The 19,322-nt window shown below is 47.2% G+C and overlaps 2 protein-coding genes across 2 annotated transcripts; one reads left to right on the top strand and one right to left on the bottom strand.

Annotated features, from left to right (window-relative positions):
- The first annotated feature begins 3,404 nt into the window (after positions 1-3,404).
- Positions 3,405-7,876, top strand: C8H3orf62 (chromosome 8 C3orf62 homolog). Its single transcript, XM_075184152.1, has 3 exons — positions 3,405-4,858; positions 7,292-7,383; positions 7,571-7,876. Exons 1-3 carry the CDS (start codon positions 4,542-4,544, stop codon positions 7,789-7,791), a joined length of 630 nt encoding a protein of 209 aa, XP_075040253.1. The 5' UTR covers positions 3,405-4,541; the 3' UTR covers positions 7,792-7,876.
- A 5,007-nt stretch (positions 7,877-12,883) lies between these two features.
- On the bottom strand, positions 12,884-15,116 carry GPX1 (glutathione peroxidase 1). Its single transcript, XM_075183918.1, has 2 exons — positions 14,874-15,116; positions 12,884-13,650 (listed from the first exon to the last, which is right to left on the bottom strand). The coding sequence occupies exons 1-2, from the start codon at positions 15,093-15,095 to the stop codon at positions 13,285-13,287; spliced, it is 588 nt and encodes a 195-aa protein (XP_075040019.1). The 5' UTR covers positions 15,096-15,116; the 3' UTR covers positions 12,884-13,284.
- Between the last annotated feature and the right edge of the window lie 4,206 nt (positions 15,117-19,322).

The following is a 19,322-nucleotide window of genomic DNA, read 5'->3' as shown; positions in this document are numbered from 1 at the left end:
CTAGCAGATAACCCCTGAATAGGTGATGGACATGTGAGAGCCATCCCTCTTTATAGCATAGCAGGGTAATACAGACTGAGGGCATGTACTATTCTCAGCATACATATCCAGATCAGGGGGCCGTGGGCACCGAAACATGACAACTGTTCTATCTCTTATAAAAGACCAAATCACCTGCAGGACAATCACATCCCCTCTGTGCTCCCAGCATCGCTCCACAGTCCCAGGGGCTACAGTCCGCTTGGCGGCTTCATAAGTCCAGTCATCCTTCCCAACAGAAGGAGTTACTAGAGAACGGTTAGAGGAGTTGGTTCTGCTCCCTCCAGTTGAGGTAAAGTGGAGATGACGAGTAACGAGGTCCTAGACAATTAAGCAGCCCCTCTAGAATTAGTCCCTACCTGCAATGTATTCTGATTGTCTCGGGTGATTACTTTCAACACTGAACCTTCAGGATTTGGAGAACTAAGATCAGCCCTGTACTCCCAATTTAGAAAGGACCCAGACCAGCTCTCTAATGAGTTGGGCTTAGTGGCTGAATCCAGACAAAAGCTGTTTGTACCTCTCAGTGTTCTGGGGCCCTTTATCCATTACCCAAGAAGATTTGGAGTTACCGGGAACCTCTCCAGCTATGTCTCCTCTGATTTTGCTTCTAGCAGGACCCTCACTTCCTCATCCAGTTCTGGCTTTTAGGGACCCCTTGGCCAAGAGATTAGACGGTCTTCTGAAGAGCCCATCTTCCGCCTTAGATTCACCATGTAGGCTTTGCAGCCACTTTAGTGGGCAAATCGATTTTAACTTGGGTGGAATAACTTGGGAGCAGTTGCAAAATGTCACACCCAGGGCGGCGCTGATGCAGCTACGGAATTTAGACTGTAAGCTCCAATGGGGCAGGGACTGATGTGAGTGAGTTCTCTGTACAGCGCTGCGGAATTAGTGGCGCTATATAAATAAATGGTGATAATGATGATTTTGTCTTACTCCGTCTTGTCTGAGGCATCAGTAAGAGATAGTAGAGCACAGACCTTCTCCTTCACTGATGTCTTTACAGCAAAAGGTCCCTCTGAGGTCTTATTATTGTCACAAATGGGCTGTAGCGCTGAACATGAAATTAACAGTAGTAATAATATAATTAAACTGAATATAATTATACAAAAATAAACATCTACTCATTAACACATCACACACAGATAGATTGGTAATACAGAACTAGTTATTACAGGACAGTGAGAGTGATGGTAGTAATCAGCGGGAAGTAGTACTGAGCTCAGGACAGCAGGGCTAAGGAGGCAGAATAGAGGTACAGAGGGTGATGGGATATTAGAAGGAGAACACGAGTAACTGGGACCCTGCTCCTGAGACCTCACATCCTAAAGGAAAGGGGGAGACACAAATAGGGTGGTACCGACTGGGGGTGAAAGGAGGAGACTGATAGACCTGTATAAAGAAGTGACTCTTATGGGCACACTTGAAGCCTTGGAGAGCAGAGACTTAACCTGATGGAGCGTGGGAGATGGTTCCACAGCTGAGGAGGTGGGAGTGGGAAGAGGTGATCAGTGAGGTAGTGAGGCGGGGGTCATTGGCAGAGCGGAGGGGGCAGCGAGGGGTGTAGGTAGAGATGAGGTTGGAGTTATGGGGGGGGGATTGGCTGAGAGCTCTGTGGGTGAAGACTACATCTAATATAGGAGTGGGACGCAGTCACCCGAATGGCCTCTGTCATTAGTTGTATTTATACATGTAATTCTGGGTGCATAATGACCAACAGGGCCAAGTAAGGACTGATTAACATCTCTACCCCCAGATCGCAGACTGACGCTTTAAATCTTCATTCACCATTGTAGTGTAAGGATAATAATACAATGTGACAGAGCCAATAGCACCGTGGTCGTATCCTGTAATAGAAGCCAAATGTCTATGTAAACGGTGCCCTAAATATTAGGGGGTTATCGCCACAATGCCCGTTCTGGTACTAGAGAGACCCAAGTGAAAACAAATGTTGTTGATTAATAGTGAGGTTGCCCCACCCCTCAGAATATAACAAATATATATTTTCTGGTGATGGGGGTGGTAAATATGTAAATATATATATATACATTATATATTATTACTGCTACATTTTAGAGCCTTTTAAAAGGTTTTTTTTTTTTTTAATTAAAGCTTTATTTATTGTTTGTAATAGCAGCACAAACCAGGCTTCAGTTCCATACATGGGACTTTGTTCCGCACATGCTCAGTACGATCACTTGGGCCTCAGATTATTAATCCATGTTCCTCAGAGATGAGACTGGGGAACCGGGAACACGTCCGGTCTGTAAGGTCAAACAATATGTTTACTCACAGAAAGAGACACCGCTCTGCAATAACATGTCTGCAGGCATTATAAAGTGTTATCAGGTCTAACAAACCGATCTGACGGAGGAAGAGGCTGGGGCCGCAGGGGGAGACTCGGAGGCTCGGAGGGCCGCAGGGGGGAGGCCCTGAGAGCCACAAGGGGAGGTTCGGGAGAGCCCAGGGGGAGGCACTGAGGGCCGCAGGCGGGGGGGCTCGGAGGACCGGAGGGCGAGGCTTGGGGGGCTGCAGGGTGAGGCTTGGGGGGCCGCAGGGCGAGGCTCGGAGGGCCGCAGGGGGAGGCTTGGAGGGCTGCAGGGCAGGGCTCGGAGGGCCTGCAGTGGGAGGATCGGAGGGCCGCAGGGCAGGGCTCGGAGGGCCGCAGGGGGAGGCTTGGAGGGCTGCAGGGTGGAGGCTCAGAGGGCCGCAGGGGGAGGCTTGGGGGGCCGCAGGGCGAGGCTTGGAGGGCCGCAGGGGGAGGCTTGGAGGGCTGCAGGGTGGAGGCTTGGAGGCTCAGAGGGCTGCAGGGGGAGGCTTGGGGGGGCCGCAGGGCGAGGCTCGGAGGGCCGCAGGGGGAGGCTTGGGGGGCTGCAGGGTGGAGGCTTGGAGGCTCAGAGGGCCGCAGGGCGAGGCTCGGAGGGCCGCAGGGGGAGGCTTGGAGGGCTGCAGGGTGGAGGCTTGGAGGCTCAGAGGGCTGCAGGGGGAGGCTTGGGGGGGCCGCAGGGCGAGGCTCGGAGGGCCGCAGGGGGAGGCTTGGGGGGCTGCAGGGTGGAGGCTCAGAGGGCCGCAGGGCGAGGCTCGGAGGGCCGCAGGGGGAGGCTTGGAGGGCTGCAGGGTGGAGGCTTGGAGGCTCAGAGGGCCGCAGGGGGAGGCTTGGGGGGGCCGCAGGGCGAGGCTCGGAGGGCCGCAGGGTGGAGGCTTGGAGGCTCAGAGGGCCGCAGGGGGAGGCTTGGGGGGGCCGCAGGGCAAAGCTCGGAGGGCCGCAGGGGGAGGCTCGGAGGGCTGCAGGGTGGAGGCTTGGAGGCTCAGAGGGCCGCAGGGGGAGGCTTGGGGGGGCCGCAGGGTGAGGCTCGGAGGGCCACTTGTCCATAGTTCAAAGGATGTGTTTAGCTCACAAGATGGCCGCCTCTACAAACTGCTCAGTGATGTCGGTGGCCCCTAGTGAAGTAATAGGCCGTAATCTTGTGAAGATAAAAGTTCACATAATGGCCGCCTGACGTCACTACTTCCAAGTCAGACGATGGGTTTTATTCTCAGGAATAGTGCAGTCGCTCTACAAAATGGCGGCCTCCTCTGTCTGCAGGCGACACGAGTACTTTACATCTCTTACATGGGAGCGCCAGCTGCCTTCACAGCTGCTGTTCTGATTGGCTGCAGCTGTTGCCATGGATACGCCTATTCCTCGCGCACAGTTTTGTTCCACCCATCGGTTGGGAGCAGGAACTGCTGGAGTATAATCTTCCTCCCTACGTGTCATGGCTGCCGGTCTGTAACACCGTAAGCTCCTGGTTTATGGCGTCATCCATTGTGCGCTGTGTCATAGTTACTCTCAGTGTTACTGTTTCCTGTGTGGTTTATAATGCGACACTAAGTAACTGCTAATACTAACCAGTGATCCTCTGTATTACACATCTAGATACAATCACGTGTTCTGTGTACACAGACTGTTATCTATAGATATCATCACTTACGTCTACGGGTAATGCTGAGAGAAATGTTTATTAATATAATATCATATATATATATTTTATAATATCAGTTTATGCATTACTCTTGGGCCCTAAGCGCTCTATACAGCGAGGGCCACACCTGTGCAGTGCGGTTATGGTGGAATAAGGCGAATGGATTGCAGTAACTTTATAATGAATGACAAATTGTGGTCTGTTCCGGGTGTTGTCCAGGGGGCTGAGACTGAGTCGTCCGGCAGAACGATGGACAGGAAGACAACATGGGAAATATGTCTAATATATAAGACTGGTATTCACACCCATAATGCACTGCTTCTCCATGACAGCATCACCTGCATTCTCCATTGGAACTGTGGGCACTGCCAGGGTTAATGACCGAGAGGGACGGTCATACAGAGGACATATATGGTACACAGAGTATCTCTGTACAGCGCTCTGTAATATGGTGGTGCTATAGGAATAACCGGTAATAATACTATGAGCTGTGTTCTATAGACGCCCAGCGTCCGTCTGATCATATTGTGCTTTATGTACCTAGGAGCCATGTCTGAGAAGTTGATAAGATGCAGGAAGGAGCTTTCAGCTGCGATTACCAGAGCGTCCAGTCAGCTGCAGGACGCTCAGCCCTCCGCACCCCACATGCTGGAGAGACCTGGCCCCATAGAGCCACAACATAGTCCATCTGGAAGACCATCTATCCTCAGTCAGCCGGCGGAGAGCGTTAGACTGATGCCTACAAAGAGACAGTTCCCTGAGACTGTCTGTAACCGTCACATCTGTGTCAGGAAACCACTGTCCAATATAGAGAACGTTCTGCACCTCCATAATAATCCACCTTCTGTCAGGTACTGATCACCACAACGTAGATCATATTATTGTACATCACTAGTAACAATGCCCATTACAGTAATGTCCACATTCAGACGACTTATCATATGCACCCTCCTAGGACATCTCTACAGACGTCAGTGCATTTCAGCCATGTGTTTATGTAATTAGACTGGTTTATATCAGTTTTATTATGATACCACATAGCTCAGCTCTGCACGTAGATATTATTGTATCCAGAGAGAACATTTATAAACCACAACAATAAAGAATGGAGTAACAGTTGCAGGAATGCAAAATAATATATTCTAGGTAGAAAACCCATGAAATAAATTGTCCAATTCACACTAATATGTTTTGGTGGAGATGGCGGAGTTATACAACTGTGTTATACAACTGTGTTATGAGTCACTAAGTGTGTAATAAAGTTTACATGAAACCATTGGATTATCTCCGGTAGATCTGATTGCGGAATAGTTTGGTGTTTATGTATTGAGAAGATTCCTGGTGGAATGATTCAAATCTACCAAACAGAAATATAAATTGTTTATGTGTTAAGAGCTTAATGTGAGTAAAGCAACTAATGTGTGATTGATGTATTATACTAATGATATATATATATATATATATATATATATACATACATACATACACACACAACACAACACACGCCACTTTATTAGGTACACCATCCTAGTATTGTGTAAGACCCACCTTTGCCGGAGTTCTTTGTGGCAGGGATAGTACAAGGTGCTGGTAACATTCCTCACAGATTCTGGTCCATGGTGACATCACACAGTTGCTGCAGACTTGTCGGATGCACATTAACGATAAAAATCTCTCGTTCCACTACATCCCAAAGCTGCTCTATTGGACTGAGATCTGGTGACTCTGGAGACCACTGGAGTACTTTGATCTCATTGTCATGTCCGTGGAACCAGCTTGAGATGACGTGAGCTGTGTGACATGACGCGTTATCCTGCTGGAAGTAGCCATTAGAAGATGGGCAGACTGTGGCCATAAAGGATGCACATGATCAGCAGCTACACTCCGGTAGGCTGTGACATTAAACAATGCTTAGTTGCTATTAGGGGCCTATTGTGTGCCAAGAAAACATTCCTAACACCATTACACTACAAGCCTGTACCGCTGACACAAGGCAGGATGGGTTCATGTTGTTTACGCCAAATTCTGACCCTATCATCTGAAGGTCCAGTAGAAATTGAGAGTTTCAGACCAGGAAATGTTTTTCTACATCTCTCCAGGTTTGGTGAGTCTGTGCCCACTGTAGCCTCAGTCCCTGATCTTTGCTGACAGGAGAATAACACAGTGTGGTATAAGGAGGTCCAGCGTGGTATGAGGAGGTCTGGAGTGGAGCCCTGTGTGGTCTTCTGTTGCTGTAGCCCATCCACCTCAAGGTCCGACGTGGTATGAAGAGGTCCTGAGTGGTATGCGGAGGTCCGGCGTGGTATGAAGGGGTCCAGCGTGGTATGAAGAGGTCCAGAGTGGTATGAGGAGGTCCGGCGTGGTATGAGGAGGTCCGGGGTGGTATGAAGGGGTCCAGCGTGGTATGAAGAGGTCTAGCGTGGTATGAAGAGGTCCAGCGTGGTATGAAGAGGTCCAGAGTGGTATGAGGAGGTCCGGCGTGGTATGAGGAGGTCCGGGGTGGTATGAGGAGGTCCGGTGTGGTATGAGGAGGTCCGGCGTGGTATGAGGAGGTCCGGCGTGGTATGAGGAGGTCCGGGGTGGTATGAGGAGGTCCGGTGTAGAGCCCAGTGTGGTCTTCTGCTGCTGTAGCCCATCCACCTCAAGGTCTGACATGCTGTGTGGTTAGAGATGCTCCTCTGTACATCGCTGGTATAACACATGGTTATGTCAGTTACCGTCACCATCCTGTCAGCTTGAACCAGTCTGACCATTCTCCCTCGCATTGACAAGGCATTTTCGCCCACAGAACTGACGCTCACTGGATGTTTTTGTTTTGTACACCATCCTCTGTAAGCTCTAGAGACTGTTGTGTGTGAAGGTCCCAGGAGATCAGCAGTTTGTGAGAAACTCAAACACCCGTTACCATCAATCATTCCACGGTCACAGTCACTTACATCACATTTGTTCCCTATATTGGCGTTTGGTCTGAACAACAACTGAACCTCTTGACCGTGTCTGCATGCTCTTCTGCCTATTGTTGCTGCCACGTGATTGGCTGATCAGATATTTGCATTAACGAGCAGGTGTACCTCATAAAGTGGTCGCTGAGGGTGTATGTGTATATGTAATGCTGCCTTACTGAGCTGAGTAACATACATGACATTACCGTAGTATTATACTGTAATTATACCTCATGCGCTCTCACCACGTGGCAGCATATTTACATGTTAGGCACTGGGGGCCCTATAATGGGGTAACCGAGTCCGGGTTGTACAGAATTTAAGCTCTAACTTTCCATACAGTGAGGAATTACAGCCATTGCTTCAAGACGCTGAGAATCTGCCCAGAGATCCGAGTCCACAAGATATCACCAGAGACCTTCTGGACATTATCGGTGAGTCCCAATTATTATTGTGCAACTTTGATATCTTAATATCGTCAGAATTCTCTATTTTCCATGGAAAATAAATGATGATCTTTCTAGTAATCCTTCCTGATATCATTAATAGGAGACTCATCTATGTCCAATATCAAAATGAGCATTTCCGTTATTTAGAATATTTATTGTCTGCAATATTTAGAGAACACCAGCTCCCCGGTGATGAAGGAGATCTCCCGGACCCTGGAGTGGGACCCTGACATTAGCCGAGATCCTGAGGAAATTCTGTCCCTGACATTAGATGACACAAACTCACCAGCAGGGGGCGTAACTGAACCAGCTCCTGGGGATGACCAGATGATTGAAATGGTTTTGGACCTAGAGGATGATTACAGCACCATAAAGAGCTATTTTATACTGTAACTCAGGGAGCTACTAATCAGCAATAATTAGCAAATCATCCATTTCCGTGCGCATTTCTCACATGAAGTATTTACACTAAACTATGAATGGTTCAGTTTGTTTTATCTTGTTTTACATTTATTTCTGTAATTTTATATGAAATTCAAACATTGTTCTGTTAAGAATTATTTAAGTTTAATTAAAATATTTATTACATCTACATATATAAGGTTAAACAGACTGAATATTTCCATATATAAAATAATTGATCACAATCCAAGATATATGCAATTTCTGTGCGTGTTTTGAAAGAATATTTTACTGACAAGATGATCGTAATTTCTTGGTTAGTTAACTTGTTGGATGTCATAAAATAACCAATTATCGCAGGGCTCCCCCAAACCTTTTGTAACTGTGTTAGAGATGGCAGCTCCCCACCATTTCAACATCTTCAATTACCTTGTGTCTTACAATTAAGTTGTACAACCACAGATGTCAGATGTGGTCATCATCCAATCAGATTTACCAGTCAACATCTGAATGATCCCACTTAGATGTTGGTTGGGATTAACTTACTTTTGTGACCCATTATAATTATGTGATTGGACAGGAAGAGCCCCCATTCCTGGAGACCACACACAGCCAAATGTTTTGGATTGAGGTGAATTTTGTGTATTCTTATTGCGGACAGTTGTCAGCGCACTCTGCGCGGTCTGAGTACTTTGTGCGTCCATCTGAATTCAGCTTCCCTGGAACAGACCACAAAGCAGCTATATTATGGTATATATAATATATAGTATATTATATTTACGGTCATCACATCTATTAGGGCCCTGTTGCTGCAGCTACCGAGGCGGCATTTGTCTGCGCTGCCTCAGATTGCGGTTTCATATTCATTTTTTCTCTCATAATTCTTTCCCCAGTAGTTTTGTTGTTTATTTCTGGGACCCCTGTGGCGCCGTCTCCTCACATGGCGCTGATAGGGCGGAGAAGGGAGATCTATAATCACCAGTAAATCCCGTTCTCTTAGGTCTGGACTATCAGTGTATTTAGTGTGGTTGTTATATGAATGTTATTTTCTACTTGTCACTATTGGCCGCTCCGCGTGTCCTGTCTCCGCCTCTAGCGCTCAGCTACTCGTAGACCCGACCTCTGAGGGGCAGGTTTATTATGGCGATGATACATTTCTATTCTGCTTCCTCCAGGAACAGTTATAGATCAACCAACAATATTTCTCCACTGTTACAGCCCTAAATGCTGGATGTTGTTGTGATGGCAGAATAGTAACTGTGGAACTTATGGTCTTAAAGCCTCATGGTTATTACCTGCGTTGCCTGCAAAGCAAATGTGCAAAGTCATCCTGACCCAGCAGTCTCTCCACGAAGTGAGAAGCTGTTTCCTTCAAAGATAGTGACTCAGCCGCCCACATTAAACCTGGAGACACCGTATCTGCAGAGCAAGTGCTTGGCACCTACAGCAGTCTGGAAATACCAGAGATTAGGGCAGTTTGGGAATAGACAATAAAAATACTGTGGCCAAAAGCAGATTAATTGGAGCAATTAACTGTTTCATCAACAGAGAAGCACAAACCTGATGGAGTTTGTATGTTCTCCCCGTGTTTGCGTGGTTTTCCTCCGGGTGCTCCGGTTTTCTCCCACACTCCAAAAACATACTAGTAGGCTAATTAGCTGCTATCAAAATTGACCCTAGTCTCTGTCTCTTGGGGAATTTAGACTGTAAGCTCCTATGGGGCAGGGACTGATGTGAGCGAGTTCTCTGTACAGCGCTGCGGAATCAGTGGCGCTATATAAATATATGATGATGCTATTTTCTTATCACTGATTGTATGGAACTAGCTGCAAATATTACATCCTGTTCTGCTTCTTATCTGTTCCAACATCAGCACTTACCACAGGAAACCACACAGTGAGTACAAGCCGCACTCAGGTGATGTCAGCGCTATTCTCCATTTTCAGCAGCTATTTCTATAGCGCCACTAATTCTGCAGCGATGTACAGAGAACTCACTAACATCAGTCCCTGCCCCATTGGGAAACACAGAGCGAGATTAGTGTCAATTGTATAGCAGCCATTCTATATAACCCTGTCTGCTCTATCAGCCCCACTGACCTGAGCGGTCACTACAACTCCCCTTAATTCTATTCCATCTGTCAGAACTTATCCCAGACAGATCCACCCAAATCATTTCACAGTAGATAGACAGACTACTGATTAGAATCTGACCCGCATGTAAGAAAGATGGAGGCATCTCATGCACAGCTGCCATTGGTGCACATGGCATTGTATGGGTGGTCAGAGGGTAAGAGAACGCCCTTCAGGAGGGAACCCAGGTTTAGGGTCAAGCCCTCAGTCTTCCAATTTGAGGAGCTGCAAAGTTTGGAGGTTCACTATTTGAATCATTGTGACACCATAGAGGGGTAGAGCCCCTTCTGGAATAATAGTAAACTCATTTTACACCAGTCCAAGGTAATTACATGGACAACACCATCACAAGAAACATTGTTCTAGTGATATCAGAGAGTAATAGCTCCAGTAACAATCTGCTGGTCACTCCTGAACGAGGACAAATTGGTGGATATTTTTTGTATACACAAATAACCAACTGTCAAAGGAAAAAAATTGTAAATTAGATATAAATATATATATATATATTACACACACACACGTGAGATCACAAACACCATTTGTCAGGACTTGTGCTGAGTGCGGCAGAGCTGTGATACAATGTAACAGACGTGATACAAGGACTCAGCGTGTAATGGGAAGCGCACACTCCAGTATTTATACACAAAGAACAGGACGGGTTCTATTGTCTGAGCCGCTTATGTTTCACAATGTCCCTGCACAATAGTTTCTGCTTTCTACAGTGACCACCCAACCCCCTGCTGACTGCACCCACCCTGTACCTGCCTCTTGCCCCAACCCCCCTCCCCTGTGCCACCCAACCACTCACCCCAGGTTAGGTCAGTGAGGGGGGGGGGGGGGGGTCCTCACCACACCTGTCAAGTGCCTTTGAAGTTACAGGATACTGGTGCAGCTTGTTGTCCTATATAACCACCATGGGAGCAGGATGGATTTTTCCCCCTTAAAGCAAGTGGGGTATTGTGGTTTATAATTTTCCCTGAATCAACTGTGGTTTGTGGATGAATAGCGAAACTTGATGGAAACCGTGTTATCCACCCAGAACCAGGAAATAAAAGGCACCTAGACCTGGTCTGGACAGACTGCAGCTGGCTGGGCATGCTGGGACTTGTAGTTTCCCCAACCCCTGGAGACACAGGTTGTCCAGACCCGCACTAGGAAGATACAAGATCACTGAGACCCCTTTATACCCGGGCACCAGCTTCCTATTAGATTATCTGTAAGAAGATACAGGATCACTGAGACCCTTTATACCCGGGCACCAGCTTCCTATTAGATTATCTGTAAGATACAGGATCACTGAGACCCTTTATACCCAGGCACCAGCTTCCTATTAGATTATCTGTAAGATACAGGATCACTGAGACCCCTTTATACCCAGGCACCAGCTTCCTATTAGATTATCTGTAAGAAGATACAGGATCACTGAGACCCTTTATACCCAGGCACCAGTTTCCTATTAGATTATCTGTAAGAAGATACAGGATCACTGAGACCCTTTATACCCAGGCACCAGCTTCCTATTAGATTATCTGTAAGATACAGGATCACTGAGACCCCTTTATACCCGGGCACCAGCTTCCTATTAGATTATCTGTAAGAAGATACAGGATCACTGAGACCCTTTATACCCGGGCACCAGCTTCCTATTAGATTATCTGTAAGAAGATACAGGATCACCGAGACCCTTTATACCCAGGCACCAGCTTCCTATTAGATTATCTGTAAGAAGATACAGGATCACTGAGACCCTTTATACCCAGGCACCAGCTTCCTATTAGATTATCTGTAAGATACAGGATCACTGAGACCCTTTATACCCGGGCACCAGCTTCCTATTAGATTATCTGTAAGAAGATACAGGATCACTGAGACCCTTTATACCCAGGCACCAGCTTCCTATTAGATTATCTGTAAGAAGATACAGGATCACTGAGACCCTTTATACCCAGGCACCAGCTTCCTATTAGATTATCTGTAAGAAGATACAGGATCACCGAGACCCTTTATACCCAGGCACCAGCTTCCTATTAGATTATCTGTAAGAAGATACAGGATCACTGAGACCCTTTATACCCAGGCACCAGTTTCCGATTAGATTATCTGTAAGAAGATACAGGATCACTGAGACCCTTTATACCCGGGCACCAGCTTCCTATTAGATTATCTGTAAGAAGATACAGGATCACTGAGACCCTTTATACCCAGGCACCAGTTTCCTATTAGATTATCTGTAAGAAGATACAGGATCACTGAGACCCTTTATACCCGGGCACCAGCTTCCTATTAGATTATCTGTAAGAAGATACAGGATCACTGAGACCCCTTATACCCGGGCACCAGCTTCCTATTAGATTATCTGTAAGAAGATACAGGATCACTGAGACCCTTTATACCCGGGCACCAGCTTCCTATTAGATCTGTAAGAAGATACAGGATCACTGAGACCCTTTATACCCGGGCACCAGCTTCCTATTAGATTATCTGTAAGAAGATACAGGATCACTGAGACCCTTTATACCCGGGCACCAGCTTCCTATTAGATTATCTGTAAGAAGATACAGGATCACTGAGACCCTTTATACCCGGGCACCAGCTTCCTATTAGATTATCTGTAAGAAGATACAGGATCACTGAGACCCTTTATACCCGGGCACCAGCTTCCTATTAGATTATCTGTAAGAAGATACAGGATCACGGAGACCCTTTATACCCAGGCACCAGCTTCCTATTAGATTATCTGTAAGAAGATACAGGATCACTGAGACCCTTTATACCCGGGCACCAGCTTCCTATTAGATTATCTGTAAGAAGATACAGGATCACTGAGACCCTTTATACCCGGGCACCAGCTTCCTATTAGATCTGTAAGAAGATACAGGATCACTGAGACCCCTTATACCCGGGCACCAGCTTCCTATTAGATTATTTGTAAGAAGATACAGGAAATATTTTCAGCAAAAACTGTAAAACTTTATTTTTTTGATACAACATTAGTTCCCCACAACCATCCCCTCCATTCAGTGACCCCCCCAGACAGTTTACAGGTACATCAGCTCCCACTCTGCAAGTTTTAAGAAAGAGCATCATAAGAAAAAGTCTGGGGGTGTCTGCCGTCTGGACTGGAGATCGGGGTCTTCGTACACCGCAAGACGCGAGTAAACGCACAACTCTCCTGCGGCCGCCGTTCAACGCCTCAGGCTAGAAGGATCTAAGTTATAATATAATGATAGAGTATCACTCATGGACTGGGAATAGGACTAATCACCGGCTGCCGCTATGAACATGATACGATGGATCCTGACTTCAGGAGGTTTAAACGAGAGTTGTGGACACTGGAGCGCTTCGGCCGTTACATCTTATCATCGAGCTGGACATCTCTGAGGAGCTTCTCAATGTCATCCTGGATGTTGATGGTCTCGAAGCAGCGGCCGTATCTCTTGTACGGGACGCCATCAGCACCGATCAGAAACTTCTCAAAGTTCCAGGAAACGTCGTTGCGCCGCACCGGGGACCAGATGATGCTCTTTGGGTCACCCATGAGGGACACGGCGTCATCGCTGGGGTATGGGAGCTTCTCCTTCAGGAAGGTGAAGAGGGGGTGCTCCTTCTCCCCATTGACGTCGCACTTCTCAACGAGGGTGAAGTTGGGCTCAAAGCCGCCCCCCGGGCGTACGTACTTCAGTGACTGCAAGATCTCCTGGTTGCTGGTGTTCTCCTACAGGACAGAACGTAAGAGCTGTAGAACACGCCAGGTACATACAGAATTATCTACAGTCATATCACATACATGCACTACAAGAGATATAGTACATGAATATAGTACAATATAATATGAGGGGTGAACCAGGGTATATTGCGATATCAGTGCTCCCCAGAAAACGTTACCAGCCGGGTGGGGCCGTTGTATATGGTCCAATGATACTGAAAGATGTGGGAGGTTGTTGCCCCCACCTGCCAGGACTGGTCAGACCGGAGGTCAGAGGTCAGTGGTCTAACGCTGCAGCGCTCACATAGAAACAATGGATTATTGTATTATAATAGGACTCCAAGAGCCGGTGAGAAATAGGTGCTGGGAGAACACTGGTTATATGGAGGGAATTTATGGTGTAATATACAGAGTATATAGTAGTAAGATGAGCAGGATACAAAGTAATATTGGAGAACTACAGAACACTATAGTGATACTGTATATAGTAGGAGGATGACACCTAATACACAGGAACACAACAGGTAACAGCACAAGTCAGTAAGAGGATATACAGCTATACAGGAACAGTTATCTTATTAGAGGAATATAAATACACCACAATATACAGGAACAGAATACAAGAGGGTTATAGAATAGTATAATAAAGGAATATAGATGATGCAGAACAAAATGTACTATATAATGTAATGTTATATGGATATATTACTATATAGTGTTATATGAGGATGATAAACCTAACAGCAAGACAGTAGTATAATATTAGAACAGTATACAGAATATAATAATGCATTAGTGGAAGATAACAGATCAGGGTGAGACAGCAGAATATATTATATAGTATATAATGTATTCGTGGAAGACAGCAGATATATAATATAATGTATTAGATGATATATAATGTCATGTATTAGTAGAGGACACAGCAGACATATAATATAATATAGTATAATGTATTAGAGGATATATAATATAATATATTAGTGGAGGACACAGCAGATATATAATATAATATAATATAATATAATGTATTAGTGGAGGACACAGCAGATATATAATATAATATAGTATAATGTATTAGATGATATATAATATAATGTATTAGTGGAGGACACAGCAGATATATAATATAATATAGTATAATGAATTAGATGATATATAATATAATGTATTAGTGGAGGACACAGCAGATATAGAACATAACAGACAATAATAGGAGCAGCTCCCGGTACCTGGTGCCCGAACTGGTTACAGGGGAAGCCCAGGACCCGCAGCCCGCGGGCTCCGTACTCGCTCTGCAGCCGGTTCATCTGGGTGTAGTCCCGGACAGTGGTCCCTCAGAGAGAGGCCACGTTCTCTATCAGCAGCACCTTCCCCCGGTACCGGGACAGAGCCAGCGGCTCCCCGGAGCTCAGGAGGCGGACGGAGAACTCGTAGACTGAGCGGGAGCACATGGCGGAGTGTGCGGGGAGCGGGGGGCCGGGGCTTATATACTGCGGGGCGGGGCTGGAGGAGGGCTTATATACTGCGGGGCGGGGCTGGAGGAGGGTTTATATACTGCGGGGCGGGGCTGGAGGAGGGCTTATATACTGCGGGGCGGGGCTGGAGGGAGAGACACGCCCAACACCTAGACTTCTCTATTGAAGGGCGGGAGCGGAGGGACGGCACTTATATACTGCGGGGCGGGGCTGGAGGGAGGAACACGCCCAACACCTAGACTTCCCTAGTGAGGGGCGGGAGCGGAGCGAGGGACTTATGTGCTGAGGGGCGGGGTGACGGCGGGACACTCCCTCGGTCTAATATCCCGGATTACTTGATCCTCTGTAGTATCACCCGGCCTGGATTATACCTGGAAGGATCTGGATGATGTCAGTGCTCTCTGATGAGTTCATCTGTACTTAGATATAAGGGATCCGCTGGTATCTGTAAGTACAACTAGTACAGGAAGTGGGTGGTTAATAAAGAGAATTCAGGTGTTTTGGGGTCTGGAAGGAGCCCCCTTTCCCCTCCTCCCCCTCCTCCCCCCTCCTTTCCCCTCCCCCCCTTCATCTTGTGAAACTAAATTGTCAACTTTCCCAGTGGGGGATTTGTTTTACTTTCCTCTGGTTCAACACAATTAGAAGTTATGAGAAGTTTTAGTTATATTGGTCTCCTGGAGAACTGTAGAATGTTCCAAACTGTTTTCTTTCATGTGTCATCCATTCAGAATACAAACCTAGTGCACCAAAGTGTAACCCGTAGTAACCAATCAGATGTTTTCTTTAATTTCTTTTAAATTTATAGTTGGAAACCGACAAACATTATTATGTATTATTCTCGTAGATTTGTAAGGCACCACCGTGCTCCGCAGCGCCGTACAGGAGGGAAAACAGTACATACATGAAACAGGGACATACAAGGCAGACAAAATAAACATGAAAACAAAGGGTATGGAGGACCCTGCTCATTACAGAGCTCACACTGTAAGTGGAAGAGGGCGCAGCTGAGACAAGAGGAGCGAGGCTCCTGAGTGTGGCTCAGAGTGGGGATTGGGACAGTTGTGAGGGTGTATTAGTGTGAGTAGTGTTATCGGGGATAAGGTGAGGTCTAATAAAGAGATGGGTTTTCAAAGAGCTAAAGATTTGAAGGTTGTGGGAAAGTCTGATTGACCGTGGTAGGGAATTCCATAAGTGGGGAGCAGCGCAGGAGAAGTCTTGTAGGCGGAGTGAGAGGTGGTTACCAGAGACGAGACGCAGGTCAGATGTAGATCTAAGAGGGAGGGAGAGTATTTGGATATGACATTTGAGATATATAGCTATCTATCCCAATAGGTAGGAAGTGAACCAGTGGTGGGATTCAGCCGGTTTTCACCGATTCGCCAGAACCGATACCTAATTTTAGGCTTAGTTCGGCAAACCGTTGAATACAGACTGAGTCCACCCTCTTCGTTGATGGGGGGAGCAGGGTCCTTTAAAATAATTAAAAATAATACCTGCTTGCGGCGTCTGCGTACCTCCTCCCTCACCGTCCGCACTGAATGTCAGGGGCGTGACATCAACACGTCACACCCGACATTCAGTGAGGAGCGGTGCAGGGAGGAGTTGGCAAGAAGACAGAAAAAAAGAAAAGAGACGAAAGAAACCGATAGAAAAGGTAAGTGAAGGAACAGAAGCAAGGGGGGTAGAAGCAGCATGGCACAGTGTGAAGGGGGGGTAGAAGCAGCATGGCACAGTGTGAAGGGGGGGGTAGAAGCAGCATGGCACAGTGTGAAGGGGGGTAGAAGCAGCATGGCACAGCGTGAAGGGGGGTAGAAGCAGCATGGCACAGTGTGAAGGGGGTAGAAGCAGCATGGTACAGTGTGAAGGGGGGTAGAAGCAGTATGGCACAGTGAAGGGGGGTAGAAGCAGTATGGCACAGTGTGAAGGGGGGTAGAAGCATAAAGGAGGGTAGAAGCAGCATGGCACAGTGTGAAGGGGGGTAGAAGCTGCATGGCACAGTGTGAAGGGGGGTAGAAGCTGCATGGCACAGTGTGAAGGGGGGTAGAAGCTGCATGGCACAGTGTGAAGGGGGGTAGAAGCAGTATGGCACAGTGAAGGGGGGTAGAAGCAGTATGGCACAGTGTGAAGGGGGGTAGAAGCATAAAGGAGGGTAGAAGCAGCATGGCACAGTGTGAAGGGGGGTAGAAGCTGCATGGCACAGTGTGAAGGGGGGTAGAAGCTGCATGGCACAGTGTGAAGGGGGGTAGAAGCTGTATGGCACAGTGTGAAGGGGGGTAGAAGCAGCATGACACAGTGTGAAGGGGGTAGAAGCAGCATGGCACAGTGTGAAGGGGGGTAGAAGCAGCATGGCACAGTGTGAAGGGGGGTAGAAGCAGCATGGCACAGTGTGAAGGGGGGTAGAAGCTGCATGGCACAGTGTGAAGGGGGGTAGAAGCAGTATGGCACAGTGTGAAGGGGGGTAGAAGCAGTATGGCACAGTGAAGGGGGGTAGAAGCTGCATGGCACAGTGTGAAGGGGGGTAGAAGCAGCATGGCACAGTGTGAAGGGGGGTAGAAGCAGCATGGCACAGTGTGAAGGGGGGTAGAAGCAGCATGATACAGTGTGAAGGGGGGTAGAAGCAGTATGGCACAGTGTGAAGGAGGGTAGAAGCAGCATGGCACAGTGTGAAGGGGGGTAGAAGCTGCATGGCACAGTGTGAAGGGGGGTAGAAGCTGCATGGCACAGTGTGAAGGGGGGTAGAAGCAGCATGGCACAGTGTAAAGGGGGGGTAGAAGCAGCATGGCACAGTGTAAAGGGGTAGTAGAAGCAGCATGGTAGTGTAAAGGGGGGGTAGAAGCAGCATGGCACAGTGTGAAGGGGGTAGAAGCAGCATGGCACAGTGTAAAGGGGGGGTAGAAGCAGCATGGCACAGTGTAAAGGGGGAGTAGAAGCAGCATGGTAGTGTAAAGGGGGGGTAGAAGCAGCATGGCACAGTGTTAAGGGGGGTAGAAGCAGTATGGCACAGTGTGAAGGGGGGTAGAAGCAGTATGGCACAGTGTGAAGGGGGGTAGAAGCAGCATGGCACAGTGTGAAGGGGGGTAGAAGCAGCATGGCACAGTGTGAAGGGGGGTAGAAGCAGCATGGCACAGTGTGAAGGGGGGTAGAAGCAGCATGGCACAGTGTGAAGGGGGGTAGAAGCAGCATGGCACAGTGTGAAGGGGGGTAGAAGCAGCATGGTACAGTGTGAAGGGGGGTAGAAGCAGCATGGCACAGTGTGAAGGGGGTAGAAGCAGCATGGCACAGTGTGAAGGGGGGTAGAAGCAGCATGGCACAGTGTGATGAAGAGGGGCATTACTGAGGCATAATTTGAAATGGGGGCACTACTGTGTGACATAACACGACTCATTACTATTATTATCTTGATATTAGCAGCATAAAATAAGAAATATATTAAACACTGGGTTTGACTAGATAACCGCCTCTTGATATTGATATAAATAATTTATTATTATGCAGCTTTTACAATATTTGTTGTTTATTACATTGTTATTGTCTGTGTAATGTCTTAATAATTTGTACTCTTTTATTGCCTATATTTAAATTTAATTCCTATTGTGATTCAATTTTAAATATTAAACTACCTTTCGGTATATCTTTTTGTATACTTAAAACGGTCATTAGGGCAGAGAACCGGTTGTTAATTTCTTTGAATCCCACCACTGAGGTGAACCAGGAAAGAATTGCGTCACAAAGGTCGATGGACTGACGGGTGTGTAGGAGAAGAGGGTGATCAACGGTGTAAAAAGCAGCAGAGAGGTCCAGGAGGATGCGTATGGAGATAGGACCCTTAGATTTTGCAGTAAGTAGATCATTGGTCACTTTTGTGACAGCAGTTTCAGTGGAATGTTGGGGGCAGAAGTCTGATTGTAGAGAGCGGAGAATGGAGCGAGAGGAGAGAAAGGGAGACAGACGTTTGTACACTAAATGCTGAAGAAGTTTGAAGGCAAAGAGGGAAATAGGGCGGTAGTTGGAGAGAGGCTGGATCGAGAGATGGTTTCTTTAGAATAGGTGAGATGAGCGCAGGTTTAAAGGAGGATATAAATGTGTCAGTGGAGAGAGACAGGTTGAAAAGGTGAGTTAGAGGTGGGCATGCAGTGGAGGAGGGGAGCGGAGTAGTTGGGGGGGAGTAGGGTTGAGAGGACATGTTTTAGGGTGAGATGATAA

Source organism: Mixophyes fleayi, chromosome 8 (genome assembly GCF_038048845.1).
Source record: "Mixophyes fleayi isolate aMixFle1 chromosome 8, aMixFle1.hap1, whole genome shotgun sequence".
Lineage (NCBI taxonomy): Eukaryota > Metazoa > Chordata > Amphibia > Anura > Limnodynastidae > Mixophyes > Mixophyes fleayi.
The sequence above is the reverse complement of the archived record's forward strand: the minus strand, read 5'-3'. Positions and strand labels throughout refer to the sequence as shown.